This window comes from Protomyctophum parallelum, assembly GCF_964188405.1.
Source record: "Protomyctophum parallelum genome assembly, chromosome: 11".
NCBI lineage: Eukaryota > Metazoa > Chordata > Actinopteri > Myctophiformes > Myctophidae > Protomyctophum > Protomyctophum parallelum.
In genome coordinates, this window is record NC_139707.1 from 42,401,714 (window position 1) to 42,425,228 (window position 23,515).

The 23,515-nt window shown below is 45.2% G+C and overlaps 2 protein-coding genes across 3 annotated transcripts in view; both read left to right on the plus strand.

The window, feature by feature from the left end:
- LOC310866873 (filamin A-interacting protein 1-like) overlaps window positions 1-23,515 on the plus strand; it is a 493,882-nt gene that overhangs the window by 290,191 nt on the left and 180,176 nt on the right. The gene's annotated exons all lie outside the window — the stretch shown is intronic.
- Window positions 1-23,515, plus strand: part of il1rapl1a (interleukin 1 receptor accessory protein-like 1a) — a gene marked incomplete at both ends in the record, with an annotated part of 249,055 nt that overhangs the window by 81,597 nt on the left and 143,943 nt on the right. The window contains 2 exons of the mRNA XM_083777221.1: window positions 10,122-10,308; window positions 15,509-15,662. Coding sequence (XP_083633347.1) covers window positions 10,122-10,308; window positions 15,509-15,662 — 341 coding nt within the window. The remainder of the gene's footprint in view (window positions 1-10,121; window positions 10,309-15,508; window positions 15,663-23,515) is intronic.

Here is a 23,515-nt window from a genome sequence, read left to right on the forward strand (position 1 = left end):
TGTCCCCAAATCCTCCAAATTGTTCCTTATTTCCTTCATCTCCCGCTTTACCCCGAGGTCCAGGCTATTGGCATGATTTCTTTGTAGGTGTTTCAATTTAATTTCCAAATCATGTGTCAGTTGTCTCCTCAGTTTCTTGGCTTGGGCAGTGATGGAAATAATTTTGCCTCTCATCACAGCCTTAAGGGCGTCCCAGAGCACTGACGGTGTTACTTCACCATTGTCATTCAGCTCAAGATATGTTTCTATGTCTTTTTTTAGTTCAGCTTTAGTTGTTGGATTATTTAAAATACTTGAATTAAATCTCCATAGCGTGGACCTCGGTTTTCCATTAAGGCATATAGTCATGTAAATAGGGCTATGGTCTGACAGAGCTATCGGGCCTATGCTACAGTGCTTTATTTTGTGAAAGTCTCTATTGAGAACGAAGAAATAGTCTATCCTAGAATATACCGAATGTGGAGCACTATAATGAGTGTAGTCTCGGCTGGTCGGGTACATTTCTCTCCAAACATCTATTATTCCTACTTCCTTCATCAGTGCAGTTGCTTTCTTGGCTATGGGTTTGGGTTCCGGATTGCCTCCAGAAGCATCCAAATGTGGTATTAATCGAAAATTATAATCAGCAGCATTGATGAGGATGCCCTGTGATTTTGTCACCATTATATCGAATATTTGTTTGTAGAATGACCAGTCGCTTCCTGGAGGGGCATACACATTCAGTAAACTTACTATGGTCCCCTCTATTTTCCCTATTATCAATACAAATCTGCCTTCCTTGTCTTTAACCTCTGATATGTGTTCATAATTGACTGTGTGTGAGATCAGTATGGCTACTCCTCTCCTGGGACCGGACTTGTAAGAAGATGAGTATACATATTTGAAACCTGACTTGTTCAATTTGGCGTGCTCTGTATCATTGAGGTGGGTCTCTTGTAAATATGCTATTTGTACCTTGTCCTTCCTCAATTTCGAAAGTATCCTTCCTCTCTTAATTGGATTAATTAAACCATTTACATTAAATGAAACTATCTTTATATCCTGCATTTAGGTTATGCCCTGCATATTCAACATGTATGTGAAAAGCATCTCCCTAGTTGCCCAAACAAGCTGCAAATATACAAAAAAACATACAAGAAGAAAAATATAAAATAAAATGAAAAGTGCATCTCTAGACTTCAAGGTAGAGGTCCCTCGTGTGACCCTACACCAGCTCAACAAGGGTAACCCCCCCTCTCTAGGCTGGCAGGGGGGGGCCTTAAAATTAACAACATAGTTAGGTCTCATGTTTTTGCTTCCCGACCTATTAGTATTTTATCCTTTAGTAAACCCTTAGGCTAGGTAAATATATATGCATACGAATTATTTACCCTGTTTTTCCTAAACCAAAAAGAAGAAAACATATTTTGACTTTAAATTGGACTCACCATTCCCAGTGTCATTTCTAAACCGTGCATTCATCACGTTCTCATCTCACTAACTGTTACTTATCAGTGTCCTGTCCTCTGGCCTCTGCATCTTCGGGTGGTGGTGGTGTTGTCCCTCTTCTTTTGAAGGTCTGCAGCTTGTCTTTGTAACTCGCGTTGTATCTCGGCCGGAGTGCTCGTCCGTCCCCACGTCGGGTGTTCTTCTGCCATGTCAGTTGTCTCAGTTGTTCCATCAGTGTCCCCGGGGTTTGAATCACAGTGATAGAGAAGCCTCTCTTCGCCATGTCTTGTGTTGCCTCCTCCGCCGTGTCGTAGATCTTGGTTCCCTCGCTGTAGTCCACTCTTAAACGGGCTGGATGGAGAGTTTTAAATGATATGCTTCGGTCCTTCAATAAATGGCGTGCTTCTGCATAATCTCGACGCTTCTGAAGAACACGTGGGGGGTGGTCTTGGTCTAGATTAATTCTGTTGTCCTTCCACGTGAAGCCTTTTTTCTGCCACGCCGTTCTGAGCACCATTTCTTTGGTTTTGAAACTAAGGAATTTGGCCACGATAGATCTTGGTGGGGCGTCTGTCGGTGGTTTGGGGCCTAGGGAGCGATGTGATCTCTGTATGTGGAGGGGCTCTGTGTTCGGCAATCCCAGCCCCTCTTGTAGTAGTTTTTCCACGAAATCGTTCATTGATGTGGAGTCACTTTCTTTCCCTTCTGAGACCCCATATATACGGACAGATTCGCGTCGGGAGCGACAATCTTGGTCAATCATTTTGGTGTCAAATTGAGCTAACAGCTTTAGCATCTCCGACGTGACGTCCTCTGTGTTCTGGATTCTTTCCTCCGCCTTTGTGATTCGACCCTCTGCTTCATCCATTCTTGTGTTTGTTTTCTTGATTTCTTCTTTAATATCTTCGAGTTGGCTTCTGTTATCTCGTCTGAAGTCCCGTAGTTCTCTGAGGACTGTAGCCAAGTCTGTATTCTTTTCCTCTGTGCGGGCGCCGCCATCTTGCCTCTCGTGCTGCTCCGGAGAACTGCTGTGGCTTCTCTCGCCTCCGCCGTGTTTGTTCGGAGTTTTGGTGGGTTTTTTCTTAATGCCTTTGTTGTTAGACATTTCTGCCCCTCTCTCGTTATTTTAGATTAAAGTTTGAACGATAATTTCACTGTTTGTGGGGCTCTCTGTCAATTTCTGGTCGGGAGCTCCCTCACTATGCTGCTATCCTGCTGGCGTCATAACCGGAAGTCCCAGATCTGCTATTTTTCAATAGCTAAAGCATAACATAATGCTATATAAACACCAAAAGGGGTTCCCGCCCAGAATGGGCTAATGAGCTAAATATGCAGAAATACATATTTAGTTACATTGTGCATAATTACTGGAATCTCATTAACCGACAATGTGCAATTAAAAACATATTAGCTGGCAATTAGACTGCGCGGTGGATTTCTACAATGCACGCTAGTATGTATATATGTGCAGGCATATGGGGTCATATCTCAAAATGTTATTTCAATGCATTCCAGACAAATGACCTCCCGTTTTCCATCTGAACCAGATTAGGCTGGGTATATAATGTCCGTTCACACGACGCGGCTTCATTGGATGTTATAGACGCACCATTCTGGTGCACTTGGTGAGGCTCTCGCACTAAATCGGACTTAACCCATTCTGAACGGGAACCAATTTTGGTGTTAGCATCATGTTATGCTTTAAGCTATTGAAAAATAGCAGATCTACAAGCTCATATCGCGCCACCGAGTGGCGCGCTACGAGCTTGTAGGTCTGCTATTTTTGAAAAAAATCGAAGAACGACTGACATTTTTTAGAATCTGATCTCAGGTCAGAATGGGTTCATCAGACCAGTGTGTGTGTCCAGTGGAAACCTCGTATGAATCTGATCTCCGGTCAGAATGGGTTAACACTGACAGTTTACATACAGAGGCTATAGTATAGCGCGCTGGTGGTGTCGCGGTGCTGTGGGGACTGCATGAATGTTGATTAAACCAACCTGACCGGGCACCCATTTTGGTGTCAGCATCATGTTATGCTTTAGCTATTGAAAAATAGCAGATCTACAAGCTCATAGCGCGCCACCGAGTGGCGCGCTATGAGCTTGTAGGTCTGCTATTTTTGAAAAATCGAAGACACTTTTAGAATCTGATCTCAGGTCAGAATGGGTTAATAATGAAACTGTCAGGATGTAATAGACATTTTTAGAATCTGATCTCAGGTCAGAATGGGTTAAACCAACCCCCCCCTGTGTAGAGTTTGGCTTTGCACCGAGGCCCCTCCAGATGTTTCTCCTCAGAAGGAGATATGGAGGCTCACCATGAATCCCTAAAGCATTTGCGTATGTGTGTGTGTGTGTGTGTGTGTGTGTGTGTGTGTGCGCGTGCGTGTGTGTGTGTGTGTGTGTATCTGCCCGCGCATATAGCATGTTTGCATGTGAATCTCGTCACGTGATCGCACATGCATTTATGGATGTGAGAGCGCAATGTGTGCGTGTGAAGAGTTTATCTTTGTCCTTCTCTGTCTGGAAAAATTTAAGTCTAATCGCCACTTGGTGGTGTGAAGGTGACTTCATTTACATAGCAATCTCACTGTGTGTTCTCTCTGCCGCTCCGCTCCGCTCTCTCTCTCTCTCTCTCTCTCTCTCTCTCTCTCTCTCATGCTTTGTCTCTTTGAGTCTTTGAGTCTTTCACTCCTCTGTTTCTGTTCCCCTCCATCCATCTCATCTCAGTGTATATAGAATGTAGAATATTCCTTTAAGTTCCTCTCGCTCTTTCTTTCTTTCGCTCTCTCGGTCAGGCACGCACGCACGCACACACACACACACACACACACACACACACACACACACACACACACACACACGCACACGCCTCAGTATTCAATGCATGCCCCCACACTGATGAATGAATTCATATACTCTCCTGGTAATGAGTGTGTGTTCCTGAGTGGCCGAGACCACGTTGTTATACTTCCCCTTCCCCGTGATTACATTATCCACCATGTTGGATATAATACAGGGGCGTGCAGCCGGGGCCGCCAAAACGTGATCCGCAGACTAACCCATTCTGACCTGAGATCAGATTCGTACAAGGTTTCCACTAGGACACAAACTGGTCTGATTAACCCATTCTGACCTGAGATCAGATTCTAAAAAAATGTCAGTCGTTCTTCGATTCTTCAAAAAATAGCAGACCTACAAGCTCGTAGCGCGCCACTCGGTGGCGCGCTATGAGCTTGTAGATCTGCTGTTTTTCAATAGCTAAAGCATGACGTGATGCTAACGCCGAAATGGGTTCCCGTTCAGAATGGGCTAATGTGCCAAAATGCCAGCGCCACTCAAATAGCGAGCGTGTGACAGGACGTCAGCGACGCACGCACGCACGCACGCCACAGGACGGAGCGTCGACCCCCAACCGTCCATCAAATCAAATGACCGCTGACGCCTCCCCGCCCCCCCCCGCGCCGCGCCGTGCGCCCGTTTAGCACGGAGAGAGGCGTGGGGCTCCCTGAGGAACCTTCTAAAGGCTCAGGTGTGTTGCCTGTGAGAGAGGTCGTTGCTGATAATCTCCTCATGGTGACAACGTTTATGCCGAAGTGTGTAGAGCTGACTGTGCTGTGCGTGCGTGCGTTTGTGCATTTGATTGATTGATTGAATGTTTGAGTGGTGCAACCACTCCTACAACCAGCAATGTCCGTGCGTACCTATGTGGCCATGAGCAAGAGTGCATGACTATTAGTACCAGTAGGGGCGCTGTTTGCCAGAAACAGAGAGAGAGAGAGAGAGAGAGAGAGAGAGAGAGAGAGAGAGAGAGAGAGAGAGAGAGAGAGCGAGAGAGAGAGAGAGAGATAGTATTAGTGGTGCCTGTTGCCTGCTAATGAGAGAGAGAGAGAGAGAGAGAGAGAGAGAGAGAGAGAGAGACAGAGGAGGGGGAGGGGGGGGGGGGTTGGAGAGAGAGAGGAGAGTTGCACCACTCGGTTCACACAGGTGTGATTTTTTATTTCACAGTATGTAGAATGGGGTACATTTCAAACGAAGGCACGGGTCAATACAAACAACTGTTACTCGGGACACAACATGATTTTAAGCACTTGCACACTGTTTACAACAGGGTCCAGCATTTTCAATTCATCAGAACATTTAGAGACGCACAAATGTACACTTCTATAAAAACAGGTAATCATAAAGTAAAACATGTACAGTATTGGGACTTACGTGCGTATCACATAATCCCTAGCCAAAAGGACCCGTTGAGCTCGATTTATACTTCATAAGTAATGGCCGTGTTGTGTGCTGGAAATAGCCGATCTACAAGCTCAGAACGCTGATGCGCATCCTACAACATGTAGGCATACTGTATATAAGCTTGCATTTTCAACACTGTTCATATCGATGCAGAATAGATGCAGCATTCCGGGGCTCCATGAGGTCTCGACGTTTTGACGTGTTGTTGCAAACGCCTCCTACACTTATATCTCTCAGTGCAATATCGGTGGAATTGAGTCGATAGAATACCATACCACACATCCAAACACAAACCGAGAGAGGACACAGAGGGCCTTGGGTCGGGTATAATCTTCGCAGACCACTCCGACGTGCACGCCTACAGCATTTTTCCGCGATGCCCTTTGCAGTCAGCCTTCGGCTGTACAGTACAATGCACGCCGTGTGTTAACCCATTCTGAACGGGAACCCATTTTGGTGTCGGCATCATGTCATGCTTTAGATATTGAAAAATAGCAGATCTACGAGCTTGTAGGTCTGCTATTTTTGAAAAATCGAAGAATTAAATTAAATCTGATCTCAGGTCAGAATGGGTTCATCAGACCAGTGTGTGTCCAGTGGAAACCTCGTGTGAATCTGATCTCAGGTCAGAATGGGTTAACTCTCATTCCACACATGGAGTCCCTCTGCCCCTCGCATGCCGTCTATATACCAGGGATGTATCGCTGAGCCGCGGGGAGACGCAGCTGGGGCGTGCGCCAGTGTTTTATGGCCGCGGGGGTCAGAGGTGTTTATACGAGAGAGGTGACTCCCCTTATTGCTTCCATAACCTGAGTAGATCATATGAAAACCCTGTCATTTACGGTGAATGGGAGCATCTGGCCGGCAGTAAATGTAATGTAATGAAATGAAATGAAAGTCCACATGGGCATGTGTGTACACGCAGGTCACCGCCGCGCGTACACAGCCCCGCTGTGTGTAAGAGAGGACAGATAGACAGACAGGGGTAGTAACACACACACACACACACACACACACACACCCTCAGGCTGGATTTAGAATGGCACTGTGTTGACAGGGCAACAGGGGGTATCGGTCATGAAGGCGCTGATGCCTGATTGGTGAGGATGAAGGAGGTGACATTCCTGGCCGACGATGACTGTCGCAATGGTGATCATGAGTATGAGCATGATAGCATGCAGTGTTGATTTTGACGACTTTGAAAACGAAGCTATGGTGACTATAGCCTCGGTACCAGGCTTTCATTTTTGTTGGTGCAAAAAATTGAAAGCCTGGAGGAACGCATTGGCCGCTCTGGTCTAAAAGTGGGAGTCAACCCTTCTGGGTGGGCGTCGCTCCAAATGATGTGACGTAGCGCTGCACTAGGGGGGGAGAGGAGGGGCCGGGGGTGACGGACAGATCGATGAGATCCAATCAGGGCGTGCGCAAATCTGAGCCGCGACCCGCCCCCTCTAGACCAGAAACCTAACACGTTAGCTCAGGGTATGGTGACTATAACACTGAGACTAAATATATTGACAATTTCGTCAAACAAATAAAAACTCGACAAAATGTTAGGAAGGGACTACAGTGGACAAGAGGTTCAGTGTAAGTCATTTTACGCTAAGGTTTGCGCCGCTGGAAATCGCAGATCTACAAGCTCACGCCGCGTTGTGAGCTTGTAGATCGGCTATTTTCAGCAAGTGTAAAATCAGCCATTACGACGGCATCAAGGCCCTGCCAAAATACATGTTGGTCGACTAAATCAGGGGTTCTCAACTTCGGGACCCCCTGAGAGGTCGCGACCCCCCAGGTTGAGAACCCTGACTAAAAACACTAAAACATTCCAGGTGACTAAAATGTGACTAAATCTGAATGAAAAGTATTCAAGAGACTATGTCTAAAAGTTAAATAAAAAAATGTGCTGGAAGGCAAGTGGTGGGATGAGTGCAGTCCACTCATAAGAGAGGTGTCCTTTGCTCCTCTGCCCTTCGCTAAGGGGGAGCGCCCCAACCCGCCCTTGTCCAATATAGGCACGTTAGAGCAGCGAGGAGACAGCTGGGCAATAAGCTGTCCTTCTCACCCCATTGAGATGCATGTTAAATGACGACGGCATTTCTCCATATAAATAATTGATCATTTCAGTTGCAGGAGCATCATAACATGTCTTCTCAATGTAGTCAGCCAGGCCTGAGGTGAGGTAGGCCATGCACCAGTTGGACCAAATGTGCATGACATTATTTAATGGAACTAGAAATAAGAGGAAATGACAGAGGGAGAAACGACCGCCCGACAGCAGTTTCCATGTAAGGCCTCATTCACACGTATCAAACACAGATCAAACACATTTTAGGCCACCACAATGGGAGTCACATGGTTTGACCAAACAGTTTTGTTTGATGGGGGGAAGTCACCACCAGCAATCAGCAATCAAACACAAATGTTTGGTCAAACCATGTGACTCCCATTGGAAAAGCATTGTGGTGGCCCAAAAAACAAAAAGAATACCAAACATTTGTTTGATTGTGTTTGATACGTGTGAACGAGGCCTCAGACTACGGTCATTAGTATTATATTGCCATCACCTGGGCGGGTCAGTCGTGTAACCTTTCCCACGTTAAGCTGTGTTAGGCTTCATGAACACATAAAGAACAACTGTTCTGTGCTCTGCCTGTGTTTCATGGCCGCACACACGAGTGTTTGTTCAAACCACGTGACTTCCATTGGAAAAGCATTGGGGCGGGCCATGAAACACAGGCAGAGCACAGAACAGTTGTTCTTTATGTGTGTGTACGAAGCCCAAGTGTTCAACAACACAGCCATGCAAAAATAACACTGACAGCTATGAGGAGACGAAAAGCTTGACCTGCATATAGGAGGGGCTATGATGCCCAGCTCAAAAAATGACAAAGAAGTTCTAGAGGGATAACTGGCGACAACAGGGGCCCCTCACAGAGTTTGGAGAGGTCGATCGTTAGAAGGGGAGAGCTGATAATTACAGTGTTAATTAGAAAGCTTCGTTACTGAGGGTACAGTTGTACAGAGACTTGGTCAGGGCATTAGCTGCATCATTATCCCAGTTAGACCAGCTTCTACAAAATGTCAGTGACAGTTTTCTGAAAAACCTGTGGTTCTCAAACTATTTTATGTCAAGGACCCCAAAAATGTTGTTATTTGGCCGCCATCTGAAAATATCCGCCATCTGAAAATATGTAGTTCCAGGCACCCCAAGAAGCAAAGATTTGAGTTAAAAACGTTCGCTCTGAAAGAATACATATTCCAAATTTGCGCCCCGCATTTTCACGATTTTCTTTCAAAACAAAAACCCGTAGCGTGGCACTCGGGGCCGCGCTATGAGCTTGTAGATCTGCTATTTTTCAATAGCTTAAAAGTATAGCATTAAATAACAGCTGCTAAAAGTATATAGCTGCTTTAAAACACACCCAAAAGGGGTTCCCGACCCCGACCCGTCCTGAATGGGTTATAGTGATGATGAAGCAGCTTTCTCGCAGCGCCTTCCGCTGGGGGCCCAGTACTATACTCACTCGCTCTCTCGCTCCGGTTCGTGATCCGGCCCGTGATCCTCTCCTCCTCCTCCTCCTCTGATTAGCATTCCCAGGCCTGGGCTGTCATCCCACCAACCCAACCCCACCCCCAACCACCCCCAATCCCTCCTCTCTCTCTCATCTCTCTCCTCTCTATAAATCCAATAGTGGTCGTGAGCGTGAGTCATTGACTCGGTAAAGCTGCTGAACACCTCCTTATTATTAACCCCACCACAAATACACAGCGGTTGGAGGGGGCGGGGGAGGGGTGTGTGTGTGTGTGTGTGTGTGTGTGTGTGGGGGGGGGGGGGAGATGGGGTGCCGGGGTTTTGAATGGTTTAGAGAGAGAGAGAGAGAGAGAGAGAGAGATGAATAAAAAGAGATGTATTAGATCCTGCTTGTGTATGCATATGTTTTTTTCCCCCCTGCCCGTCTGTGTGTATGTGTTAGTGTGTGTGTGTGTGTGTGTGTGTGTGACAGGAATGTGAATGTTGTGATTGTGTTTGTGTAGAGTAGAGAATGCTGCTTGTTTTGTTTAGTGGTCGTCATTCTGTTTTTCTTTTTGCCATGCCATGCAATTGGAGACGAGATAGGAGAGAGAGAGAGAGGGAAGAGAAAGAGATTTTGTTGGGAGTAATAATGAGCAAGCGTAATGTAATGTGTAATGTGCTTCTGTCTGACAGAACATACTGTTTTTATGATACCATAAACCGTATATGTTGTGGTGGTCTCTGTGTAGACAGAGTGTGAGGATACCTCTCTTCTGCCTGAGTTTTCAGCACCATGGACAGTACCCCCCTACTCCTCGCAGTGTGTGTGTGTGTGTGTGTGCCAGTGATGTGCGATAATGTCTCATGAATGATCCATGTTGTCAAGCAAAGGTTCACTGAGTATCTCTCTCTTTTTGTGTGACTTTCCGCAGGAACTCCACCTACTGCATGAAGGTGTCCATGTCTCTGACGGTGGCGGAGAACGACACCGACCTGTGCTACAACTCCGACATGAGGAGAGCAGAGAAGGCTGAGCTCAGCAAGAGCAAAGACATCCTCTGTCCCGACATCGACGACTACATGGAGCCCGGCAAGGAGCCGGACATCGTCTGGTACAAGGTGGGACACTCCTGGAAGACGGTGTTGATTTCTATGGCTAAAATGTTAGGAAGGGACCAATCTGAGAATCCCATCGTCAAATATTCGGGAAAACAGCGCCTCCCCCTGTTGTTCCTCGAGGCAACAGTCTGTCTTGAGAGACTAGGAAGGGAATAGTGGACAAGAGATCTAGTATAAGTCATTTCACAATTAGTTGCATGCTGAAAATAGCCGCTCTAGATAGTCTATTTTCAGCAAGTGAAAAAAACTATGACGGCATCAAGGCCCGCCAAAATAAATTTTGTTCGACTAAATCAACTGTAGATTTAGTCGACTAAAATCTTATGATATTTTAGTCGACTAAAACTAGACTAACACTAGTTCCAGGTGACTAAAATGTGAGTAAAACGAAATGACAACTATTCAGGAGACTAGGACTAATACTAAAAACAACACTGGTTGGAATACAGTATTCTGTGCAGCACAGAACTGTAACGTTCTTTTCCACCACGCATTGAGCAAACAGAACTTAAACAAACGCCCACAGGAGCTTAAGAAATGTGTATGCACTTTGACCGCAATCTCACTCAGAAACAGGGCAAAGTGCACTCCCTCCAACGCATATGCATTTGAAGGCAGATTGGGCCAGAGTAATAAAACAAATAGACATGGGTACTAGTGTCATAATAGCAGTCAATTATGCATTCCGCTGAATAGATAAAACTCCAGCACTTTACGACGGGCACTTTTGCATGTAAATGTTCTGGGCCTCTAAAGAGGGCATGTAGAATTGCATCAACCTTTTAGAGAGACATTCTCTTAAGTATCATTATTTTGGGGTGCACATTGTTCTTCCAGGATACTTAAAAATGCCACATGGCTTCCTTTAATGGGATTGTGACATAAAAAACTACTTTTTGTAATTTTGTTTTTTTTGTAGCTCAATTGCCCCCTCAAAAAACCTGAAGTTTTATCCAATCCAATCCACTTTATTTATAAAGCACATTTTTATACAACAAGGTTGAAACAAAGTGCTGTACACAAAGAAATACTAGAATATCAAGAAAAAAACAACAACAACAGTACATAAACAGGGCAACATAAGGACACAATGCAGTGGAAGCACTCTTAATCAGTATGTTCAAATGGAGTACAAGTGAGTTTTCAGACGTGATTTAAACACAGACAATAAGGATTGAGAAGCTCTGACATGAGGTGGAAGTTCATTCCACAGTGAGGGTGCTACAACAGAAAATGACCTATCCCCCCGGGATTTCAGCTTGGATTTAGGGATCTTGAGAAGTGACTGTTCAGTCGACCTCAGGGCCGTTGTCGATACTTTGGGAATTACAAGTTCCGAAATATAGACTGGTGCCAACAGTTTACAGACTTAAAAGCATTAAGTCTGTAACATTCAGTAGAGTGTCTGTGGTCTGGGGTTTTCTGGCTCAAACAAGTGCTCTGGTTTCCCTGTGGACTGTGATGTAAGACTCCACAAATCCCATCTATGCCAATGGGATTTGCCAGCAGATGTCACTGTTGAGGCCTGGTTTGCCTGTTTTCATTGCAGCTCAAAAGACTTCCAAACCCCAGAGAAAACTCCAGACCACAGAAAATCCACTTGAATGTGCAAAGGTTCAGGTTGTGTGGGTGTAATTGAGGTCATAAAACCTAAAATAAAAAATAAAAATGACCTAAATTTGAATTGGCCGCTCCACGACACATTTGTTTCCTTCCTGGCCTCCCTGGCTTTAGTGTCTGTGGTGAAAATATATTTTCATACCACACAAGATTTTAATGTTTGCTTTTAAGTCTGTAAACTGTTGGCACCAGTCTATATTTCTTTTATGTTTGTAAATGGGTTGGCACCAGTCTATATTTCTTTTATGTTTGTAAATGGGTTGGCACCAGTCTATATTTATTTTATGTTTGTAAATGGGTTGGCACCAGTCTATATTTCTTTTATGTTTGTAAATGGGTTGGCACCAGTCTATATTTCGGAACTTGTAACTCCCAAAGTATCGACAAGGGCCCTGAGGTCGACTGACCAGTCACTTCTCAAGGTCCCTAAATCCAAGCTGAAATCCCGGGGGGGATAGGTCATTTTCTGTTGTAGCACCCACACTGTGGAATGAACTTCCACCTCATGTCAGAGCTTCTCAATCCTTTTCTGTGTTTAAATCACGTCTGAAAACTCACTTGTACTCCTTCGGCATTTGAACATACTGATTAGGAGTTGCTGCTTCCACTGCATTGTGTCCTTATGCGCCCTGTCTATGTACTGTTGTCGTTGCTTTTTTAGTATTTCTTTGTGTACAGCACTTTGTTTCAACCTTGTTGTATAAAAATGTGCTTCATAAATAAAGTGGATTGGATTGGATTGGACTCCAGTTTGATAAAAAAGAATTGGGTAACGTTTTGCCTCATCTTGACAGGGAAATAATTGCTCAATACAATCGAAAATATCTTCCCTTTGCCTGACAAAGTATAGCAGCTTGCACGTGTCACTGGACAAATTGGGATCACACTGTAGTGTACATCATCTGTGCAACTACACTAAACCAATATTATTTTCATAAATATTAGACGAGGCGGATGAGTTGTTATTGCATCACGGTTGGTTGGATTTTAAACGGAAGAAACAAAAGTGGCGATAAATGTGTGTGTGTAAAAAGAAAAAAACAAACAAATGAAACCAATTTTGTCCTCAATGAACCTCGGAGGCTATATCTGCGGAACTGTAATTGTCATTCTCCGACCAGCCCGTCCACGCTTCTGATCCTAGTGAATACCACCACGTGTGTGTGCATGTGCGTGTGCATGTGCGTGAGCATGTACTGTACAGTACGTGCATGTGTCTGTGTGTACTGTATCTGCCTCTGTGTATATGTGTTCGCATTTGCGCATGCTTTCTTTTGTGCATGTACTTTTTGTGTGTTTTCCGTGTGCCGTTTCGTAATTCACAATTTGTTTTCGGTATAGTCTTTTATGTATCATTTTATGCATTGTAATATTGTATTTGTCACCTGGGGGAGGGAGGGAGGGGGGGGGGGGTATAGAGGAGAGGATGTCTGTCCCCCCGTGATTATACAAGCGAGAAATAATATTGAACGGTTCATTTGCTTTGTTTTCATCTAATTCCACGGCTATTTATGCTTAACCCATTCTGTGCGGGAACCCCTTTTGGTGTTAGCGTTATGTCATGCTTTAGCTATTGAAAAATAGCAGATCTACAAGCTCATAGCACGCCACCGAGTGGCGCGCTAAGAGCTTGTAGGTCTGCTATTTTTGAAAAAATCAAAGAACGACTGACATAGAAACATAGCTTTTTCAGAAAACTGTCAGGATGTATAGAAGACATTTTTAGAATCTGATCTCAGGTCAAAATTGGTTAAAAGCCTTGTTCGATGCGGGTTCCAGTCCAGATCACTTGGAGGAGATTATGCATGGGGATATGGAAATGACGACGGCGAATTACATAAGGGTCTCTGTGTGTGTGCAGTCAGTGCAACCACCACACCGCAGCGTTCAAGTCATCTGAAGAGAATACTGAAACGCGACGAGTGCCCGGAGGAAGAGGATGGGCATCCAAGGGCATCTCTCTCCACGCATCCCAACGTAGAGATGCAGGCTTTCATTATGATAACACAAAACTTGTGAGGGAGAAAATTGTTGCGATGTCACTCTCTGCCCCCCGTGGGACGAGCGTTGGAACGTCCTCCAGATGTCCTCTCTGTTCCTCCTCCTCCTCGTCGTCCCCTCCTCTCTTATATTACCTGGGTTCTTCTCACCTTCGCCGGGTCAGCCGTGGCCTGCGGACCACACAGAGCAGAGCATCCCAGGGAGAAGGGGCTCAGGACAAACTATAATCACAGGCAGATCAAGCAGTAACAGTTAGATTAACTGCAACCGGGCCTCGACCTCTAGGTTTTCCACGGGATTCAATTAAGGCCCAGGTAATGACTGGGAGCGCTGGAACCCAGAGTTATTTGGATCGCTGTGGAGCCTCAACGCTGATTGAATTCCGAGGTTTTGCCAGAGGCAGGAGCGATGGTGGGAATAGAATCCACCACGAGACTGGGATGTCCCTGCCAGAGCAGGGTAGAGGAAGCTTAGAGGCAAGGAGCAAAGTGGCGGAGTCACGTGCACTATACTCTGGCCCAGTACACACACACACGCACACGCACGCACGCACACACGTCTGCACAGTACACAAACAAAGGCACCTCGGCAAATAACATCCAAAGCCCCTCTGTGCCCTCGCAATAATATTGAATGGAGAATATTCAGTTCAGTGCAATAAACCTTTATCGGATAAGGAGGGCGACTGTTGTTTGGCAAACCTTATAATCTTATACCATGTGGGCTTTATCACGTGATAGAAATGCCACGCTTTTTACCCTCACATTCTCAATTCTCTCCCCGTAACGCCCCGGTGACACACAATCCCTTTTGTGGCCAACTAGAGAACCACTTCTGGGGTCTTTTTGAATTATGGCAGTAATTCATGATGAAGTGAAGCGGAGGTCTTTAGTTTCATAGGGAATGATTGATGTCATGCTTGCACGGAATATTGCGTTCCCGGGGCCATGTGCAATATATTCTATACACATTCCCATCTGGCTAGCAGCGTCTGTTGCCTGTCATTTTGGATCGGAGCTTTTTGAGTCATAACTCGCGGGAGTTATTAACACATTGAGTGCTACTGTACCTGGTGGACGAAATTGGTGTTGGTGGTGATGGAGAATCAATTCCACTATGACGCGCGTCCGGTTTTGGCTTCCATCTTGGATGCGAAAGTATTAGCGTCGATGCTGGCGAGCTAAAATGAGGCCAATCCTTGCTCCGATCGGGATCACCGGATAAACACAAATGAGCTCCGAACGTCGGCCATTTGTTCAAAACCACGGACAGCGTCGTAGTTTCCGATAAAAGAGCGCGCACAAGGCCGCGGCTAATACGGAAGCTAGCGGCTATGGAGAAACGGAAGCAGTGCTGGCGAGGCGTCCGTGGCAACCGGAGCGATTCCAAACATGAAACACAAGCGAGGCTTTCTTATGACGATATCAAACTACTCGTCATGAGCGCCCCGCGTAATTCATTTCTAGGACGAGTATAACTGTGACTAGCACCAAAATGTGTTAAACATGGAGGCCTTGAGGCCGAGGTTTTGCGAGCAGTTGAAAGTCTGACCTCTCCATCTCCTTCTTTGGTTGTGCAGGAGTGTCGTCCGAAGCAGTGGCGAGCCACCATCTTCCAGAAGAGAGACACTTTGTCCATCCGGGACGTGAAAGAAGACGACATTGGGAATTACACCTGTGAGGTCCAGTATGGAGGCTTCGTCGTTCGAAAGACCACCGAGCTCACCGTCACAGGTAAGTCTTCAGGGGGACATTTCCAATATTTAGTCATTTGTAAACGAGGAGGCATTGGATGCTTGTGTACATGAACGTACACACACGCACGCACGCACACACACACACGCACGCACGCACACACGCACGCACACACACACCACACTCCTCCCTCACCGCAGTGATGTCCTGCTGCCATGTTAATTGCCGGAGAAAGTTGAACCATCTCTTTTCCTCCAGCTCGGCACTTTACAGCCTGCCGTGCCACGCTGAACATTTTAAGGTTACGACGCCTTTAGAGAACTAAATATCCAAAGGCCAAGGTCAACACTCTCTCTCTCTCACATCCGACCCTATCTCTCTCTCTCTCTCTCTCTCTCTCTCTCTCTCGCCCTTGCTCTTAACGTGGTGAGCACACTGCGATGAAACATGAATTCACGCAGCCTCCGTCAGAGGGGTCTTCAGTGCGAGACCCGCAGGGGGGGTTAAGAGTGCCTCAGCCCCCGAGGCGACCCCTATAGCTGGGCTCCATGGAGCTGGTGTGATGGGCCCGGAGCAGCGGAGTGTATGGGTCTGCTGGGTCAGCTGCTCTGAATAGGGTCGACGGGGAAAAAGGTCAAGCCTTTCCCGAGCGCGGCGCGGCTGCAGCTCACCGCTCCAAGAGACGGGTCAAATGCGGAGAACAAATCGTATGACTTTGACTCGACTTTGACTCGAAGCCTTTTTCTGTCCTTTTTGCCTTTTCGCCCCCACAGCACAGATGAGAAAATGTATTGTGTAGTGTGTAGTGTGTGTGTGTGTGTGTGTGTGTGTGTGTGTGTGTGTGTGTGTGTGTGTGTGTGTGCACGTGCGTGTGCGTACAGCATTTTATACAGTATATCCCCACCATAGTATTGTCTGCTATTGGATAAAAGGCTGGGTTTGTAATCCCATAAGCATAGCTTCCGGATTGGCTGCCCCCAGTGATTGATGGCCAGCATTTTTATCACCGGCATAGCTCGATAAGTATGAGGCAGATAGGAGGCAGATACAGTAGATCTCACTTTATCACCGTTCCCATCGCAGCAGAGAGCATTGTACTGTATGTGTGCGTTCACTTTGGGCTGTGGGGGCTCAAGCTATTTTATTATATATAGTGCCACACGGTAAACGTTTCCAAACCCAAACGATGCGTTTTTTATTCTGCCCCCTCTCGAAGCCAGCCGCAGAGTAATTATTTCTGCAAGCGACACCACCGGCTGTATAAGTCTGCGACATTCGAGTCCATCCCGCAAATTAACTTTTTACAGGATATTTCCTTCTCTCCTAAGTGTGTTATTTCCCCCCTCTGTTCAGATAGCTTGTTTATTTTTATTTTTATGCCTGTTTTGTTTTTGTCTGGCACCATTACGCGTGGTGGAGGTTGTAAACTCATTTGTTCATTTGGTGTTTGCATTATGAAGTTTGTTTGTCTGTTTGCAGAGCAAATGCTCTGGGTATACATGCGTATTCGCCCAGTATGTGCTTTGGCTACAGTATCCTAGCACGTTTGTTGTCAACATGACCTCCAATGTTCCGTAATGGCGGGGGCCATAAAAGCTTTATGGGGTTATAAATATACACAGTGCACGCTAATGACACAGGGGGAGGGAAGGGGAGAGCATGGAATGGATGGGGAGAGGGAGGGGGAGAGAGAGAGAGAGAGAGAGAGAGAGAGAGAGAGAGAGAGAGAGAGAGAGGCAGGCAGGTAAAGAGGGAGAATATATCGAGGGAGAAAATTGGCATAAACATTGCTATAGTGATGGAAGTGTAATTCCAGCTGCCAATTTGTTTCTGGATATTAAAGTGTTGGTTGCCTGTCAACACTGAGAGAAGTGACTATACGTGGAAATGAAACCATGCAGACCCAACCTTTTTGACGAGCACATTCACACAGCTGCTCTGTTATGGCAGGTTTAAACCTTAAAGCAGTGATTCCCAAAGGTTTTCACGCGGATCCCCATTTGAAAATACATGCCAGGGACCCCCAAAAGAGAAGATTTTTACGGCTCTAGCAATGATTCTCAACCCGTTTTAATTTCAAGGACCCCCAGTTTGTCATGCATATTAGTCCTACAGACCCCCACAGTTAATGGCATTTCTATCTCTGGGACCCCAATTTATATTGTAAAATCAATGTTAATTGAACTCCGAGAGTGTACAAACGGATCCATTTGGTTCCGTTTATAAACTATCAGAGTTACAGACCCATAAGGGTCCATTTGGTTCCAAACTATCATTTAGCTGGGGACCCCCTGGGACTCCTTCAAGGTCCCCTGGGGGTCCCCGGACCCCACTTTGGGAACCACTGCCATAAAGGGCCACTTCACCCCTTTTGCAACCAGAGCTTATTTTAATGATGATTTTTAATGTTTAGGACACAATAAACACTTTCCTGGGGGTTTTTGGTGGTGGGTGGGCTAACGCTCCGGTTCGGTCTCTATCCTTTTATTACTCTATGAGTCAAACACATACAGACTTCATTATTATTCTGGCCTTTAGGGTGCAAAGTTCAAATTGTGCTACTCTTATCTACTACAAATACTATTAACATTGAGTGACTGCGGTTTCTTCCAGCGGTAAAATGTCCTTCTATAACGTCTCCGGAGGAAAGAAAGAAACAGTGAGGAGAAAGAAAGAAAGAAAGAAAGAAAGAAAGAAAGAAAGGAAGGAAGAAAGAAATGGGGAAGGAAATAAGGAGTGCCATATGCCAGCTGTGTGGTGTGTTGTTGCTCGGAGGCTCCTATGGTGTTCTTGACGTCGGTGTTGACAGGCAACATGCCGTGCTTGTATGCAGAGGCAAAATGGCACTGGGAAATCACACTTCCATCACTATACCACCCATAGCGTGCTGTGCACTTTGTGTATGCAATGCACGCATCCGCGCACACAATACACATACAGTACGTGCACACGCACGCACGCACACACACACGCAGATGGCTGCACACAAACTGTACACAAACAAAACGCACACAATCATAAAAAAACTGCCTGCGGTCCCTCTTCCCATGTTCCCCCGTAATGGAATGTCAATGACTCGTCAGAACGGAGGAAGTCATTTTCTCTCTCTGGCGCTCAGGTCTTGATGATCCAGTGTTTTAGTGTGCCACGGACTGGTGGAGCGGGGTGGATCTCATCCTATGGCGTCTGTTCTGTTACCATCCACTTTGATGTGACAACAAATATATACATGTATATATCCCATTCAGGCCTGACGTCGAAATTAAAAAAATATCTTTTCTAAATCATGACATTTTTCTGAAAGATTTGAGGCACATTTAAAAAAAAAATCAAAAATAGCAGACCTACAAGTTCATAGCTACAAGTTCATTTTCAATAGCTAAATTATAACGTAATGTTTTAAACACCAAAAGGGGTTCCCGCCCAGAATGGGATATATATATTGCAAGTTCTCATCTTCCTAGATTTGCTATACACACCTGTGGTGATTATTTTTTTGACAACCGACCTGACCACATTTGTAGCAGAGTGTGTGTGTGTGTGTGTGTGTGTGTGTGTGTGTGTGTGTGTGTGTGTGTGTGTTGCACTTTATTAAATGAAAGCCTGTATTTTGCTGTGTCCGGGGTTTGAACTGACATCACCGCCACTAGCAATATCACTCGATATGTCACCGTCAGGTGGCAGGACCAGAGTAGTCCAGTAAGAGAGTGGCGACACGCTTTGATCTTTGGCGCTATGGGCTGTATATAGTTCCAAACATTGGAACTATATATCCCATTGAGATAGAATGAGCACTTCCTATATATAGTTCCAAACATTGGAACTATTATATCCCATTGAGATAGAATGAGCACTTCCTATATATAGTTCCAAACATTGTAACTATTATATCCCATTGAGATAGAATGAGCACTTCCTATATATAGTTCCAAACATTGGAACTATTATATCCCATTGAGATAGAATGAGCACTTCCTATATATAGTTCCAAACATTGTAACTATTATATCCCATTGAGATAGAATGAGCACTTCCTATATATAGTTCCAAACATTGGGACTATTATATCCTATTGAGATAGAATGAGCACTTCCTATATATAGTTCCAAACATTGGAACTATTATATCCCATTGAGATAGAATGAGCACTTCCGCATTCCATGGAGTCAACGCTATAGTGTCGCCTCCTCTCTCGTACTGGATTACTCTGGGCAGGACTAAACCGACTGACTGTCTAAAGTTATTTACTGTATGCCCACTGTATCTCATGAGAGATTATTTTCCTCAGTGTACAAAATATGTAAAACCTGTCCTCTATACCTCATTGACCCCTAGCCGAAAATAGCTGATCTACAGTCGGCTACAAGCTCACACAACGCAACATGCTGCAATTTTGTAGATCGGGCTATTCCCACCGCATTGTTCACCTGTTATGCCCTGGCATGCCCACAGGGTAGCTACATTGTATTGTGGTTTATAAGTGGCTGAAGATCTCTCTAAAAAGGCTTAACATTTTCTGTTAATGTTTAACATTTAGAAGTCACACCCCATTAAATGCTTCCCTCGCCGAGCCCTCTCTATCCTGACGGAGGACAGCGATTTGCCTTATTGCAAGACAACAGCGCCGGGGCCAACTCCTCTATTAAAGCTAAACCCTACTAGAATTAGATTAGCTCGTCCCGACCAATGGGCTCATTTCCTTTTAATAAACCTATACACCATCATCCCCTCAAGTGGGCGTGAGATTATCTACATTTTATCACGTCCTGTTAAAAAAGCCGACACCACCTCCTGCCTCGGTACGGACAGCATTAAAAAAGGCCAAACTACATCCCCGGTTTCCGCGAAGGAGGGCTAACGTCGTAGTTTATTTGAAAGGCCCGGAGGAATGAAGGAGGTCATTAAGTTTAACTGGTCTTAAACACGAGCGCAATATAGAGACTTGCCCTTTTGCTTTGACCCCTGCTTCACCGTGAAATGTGTATTCGTGTGTGTGTGTGTGTGTGTGCGTGTTCATTCTTAATGCTTAATGCTCACACGACGTGCATGTGTGGGGGCGGGCTGTCGTGATTTACAGTCACGCTGCGCGCATGGGTTTGTTGTCGTGCGTACACACGCGTGACGCGCGTGTCGTATTCAACTTCTTCCCCTGACCCTGTCCGCCTGCGTTTATGAGGGGCTCTATTAGAGACAGTGGAGCTATATATATATATATATGTAGCTTCTATCTGGTATAAAAGGACATTAATGGAGGTTAACTGTGGGCATAACCACAGGCCGCTCAACCCTAGATCACACTGATCCAGGTGTAGGCCCTTAATCAAGCGCAGAGCATGGCTTTCTGCTTCGGGTTAATGGAAATGTTAAAAGGAAACAGCGACCCCTGTGCCTTGGGAGGGGGTGGGGGGGTTATGTTCTCTCTAGTGTGTGTCAAATAGTATTTCAATGTCCTTATCTCGCCACGGGTGCCTGCAGTGTGGTTTCACAGAAGGATACCATCGAGCACAGCGAGAGTATAAGAATAACTTTATCGTCGGGGCCGAGAAAGAGATATTTTGTTCCCTGTGGACATTTATACCCCGACCGTGGCCTCGAATCCTCTCTCTCTCTCTCTCTGAGGAGATAGAGTGCCTTCTCGTGTGCTGCTATACTCTCATAGTTGTTCCATATACAGTATAGGAGCAACAGGTAGCCCTCGCTCCTTTGAGAGGAATTAACATCGCGTCACCTGCAGGCTTTCCACCACGGAGGAAAGCCTGGTCTGTGTTCCAAAATCTTTTGATAGGTATTCTTTCACAACAAACGTTTTAGTCAAGTCAAGTACATTTTATTTCTAGAGCACATTTAAAACAACCAAGGTTGACCAAAGTGCTGGACAGCATAAAAAAAAATGCACAAAAAGATACAGTAAAAACATTTTTCACAAGTAAAATAAAAGAAGTACAGAACAAGACAAGAGAGCACAGCAACACATGATTAAAAAGTGGGGAGGGGCATGTGGTGTTAAAAGGCCAGGGAGAACACGTTGTGTTTTTAGACGAGATTTAAAAATGTCCATATAGAAGGTGCAGCTTTCACAACCAGTGGCAGGGCGTTCCAAACGTCTGGGTGCAGCGACCGAGTACGCCCGGTCTCATAACTCATACTGTAATATTCTGGGACTCTAAATAACCACACTTTGTTTGGAGAGCATTCAAACACAGGTCTTTACTTGGTGACTCTCAAAGCAGAACTCAACACACACACACACACACAGCACACTCAGAGGCTACAACAGGCTGCAGGGGATCTTGCTAATCAGCACAGGTGGAAATAATATTCTCAATCAGTGGCATGCGCTTTCACCTAGAAGACACTGATCTATTACACATACCTTTGCTTCTGGGGGGTCCTCCTTGGAACTACATCATTTCAAATTGGAGTCCACGGCCAAATACACAGATAATTCTGGGGTTGAGCACCATGCTGACGTATAGAAACATAGGTTTTTCAGACAACTGTCAGGATTTAGAAGGTATTTGTAGAATCGTCCTCAGGTGATGCCTGTGTGTGAGCATCTGCATTTTCACGAGCATTTTCTTGTTTGCGTTTGTTCTTTTTTTGTTATGGTATGCCGGAACTATTTCATTCACTTGTATATGGGCCCCATTCCCAGTGCGGTGACTGTAATGCTTCAACACTACGAACACCAGATAAAGGCTGGGTTCAGCTGATGTACTGTACAGTATGCAGCTCCCGCTGCAGTGTGTATATATATATATATATTATATATATATACTGTAGGCAGGGAAATATTATGCTGAGGTAGAGGCTGAAAAAAAGGGGAAAACACACACACACACACACAGAGAAAGAGACTATGGCAACAACAGAATAGAGAGAGAGAAAGCAGGTGAGAAACAGGAAGGACATTGCAAGAAGAGAGGAGGTGATAAAGAGATCTTGCCAGGTATGGTTGTCCCGATCCGATCATCGGAAATCAGGGCCGATCGGGTGATTTTCAAAAGTTCGGCATCGGGAGGAAAAAAAGATGGGCCTGCCATGTGTCTGAAGAATGTGAAAACCTTTTTAGTCAAAATCGGAATAATCTTGCATTAAGATGAGATCTTTGTTGTGTTTAAAAAGGTAATAATTTCCTGATCTGATCTCAGTATGGACCCATAATAAGTTTTGCCATAATCATGCAGCTCTATAACAGTGACACGGACGTGACAGCAATGTAGACCTGATCTGAATTTAAAAAATGTCTTCTAAATCCAAAAGGTTTTCTGAAAACCCTATGTTTCTATGTCAGTGGTACTCAATAGTATTGAGTACTCAATACTATTGAGTACCACTGACATAGAAACATAGGGTTTTCAGGAATATGAAATGACATGAAATATTATTTCATGTCACGTCAAGGACCCCGATGTAACCCCAATGTAATTGGCCGCCGACCCCCGTCTGAAAATGTGTTATTCCAGGAACCCTCTCAGAAGCAAAGCTTTGAGTTAAAAAACGTTCGCTCCGAAAGAATATATATATAGTAAATGATTTGTGCCACATTTTCACGACTTTTCAAAAATAGAAGACCTACAAGCTCGTAGCGCGGCACCGAGTGCCACGCTATGAGCGTGTAGATCTGCTATTTTTCAATAGCTAAAGTGTAACAGAATGCTTGTCTTCAGGGCATCAATATCCTGACTGGATATGCAGGAGAGATATAATCGGAAGAATGCTTAAGTTGTAGAAAAGGAGGGGCGAACAGGCGTAAAAAAGGGCCAGACAAGACCGACTGACCGACGCAATCTCATCTGGAATTCCTCACCGCCTCTTCTTCTTCTTCCCCGGCAGAAACCGCCGTGTCTCGGCTCTCTAAACAGACTATTATCCGCCGTGTTTATCACAGT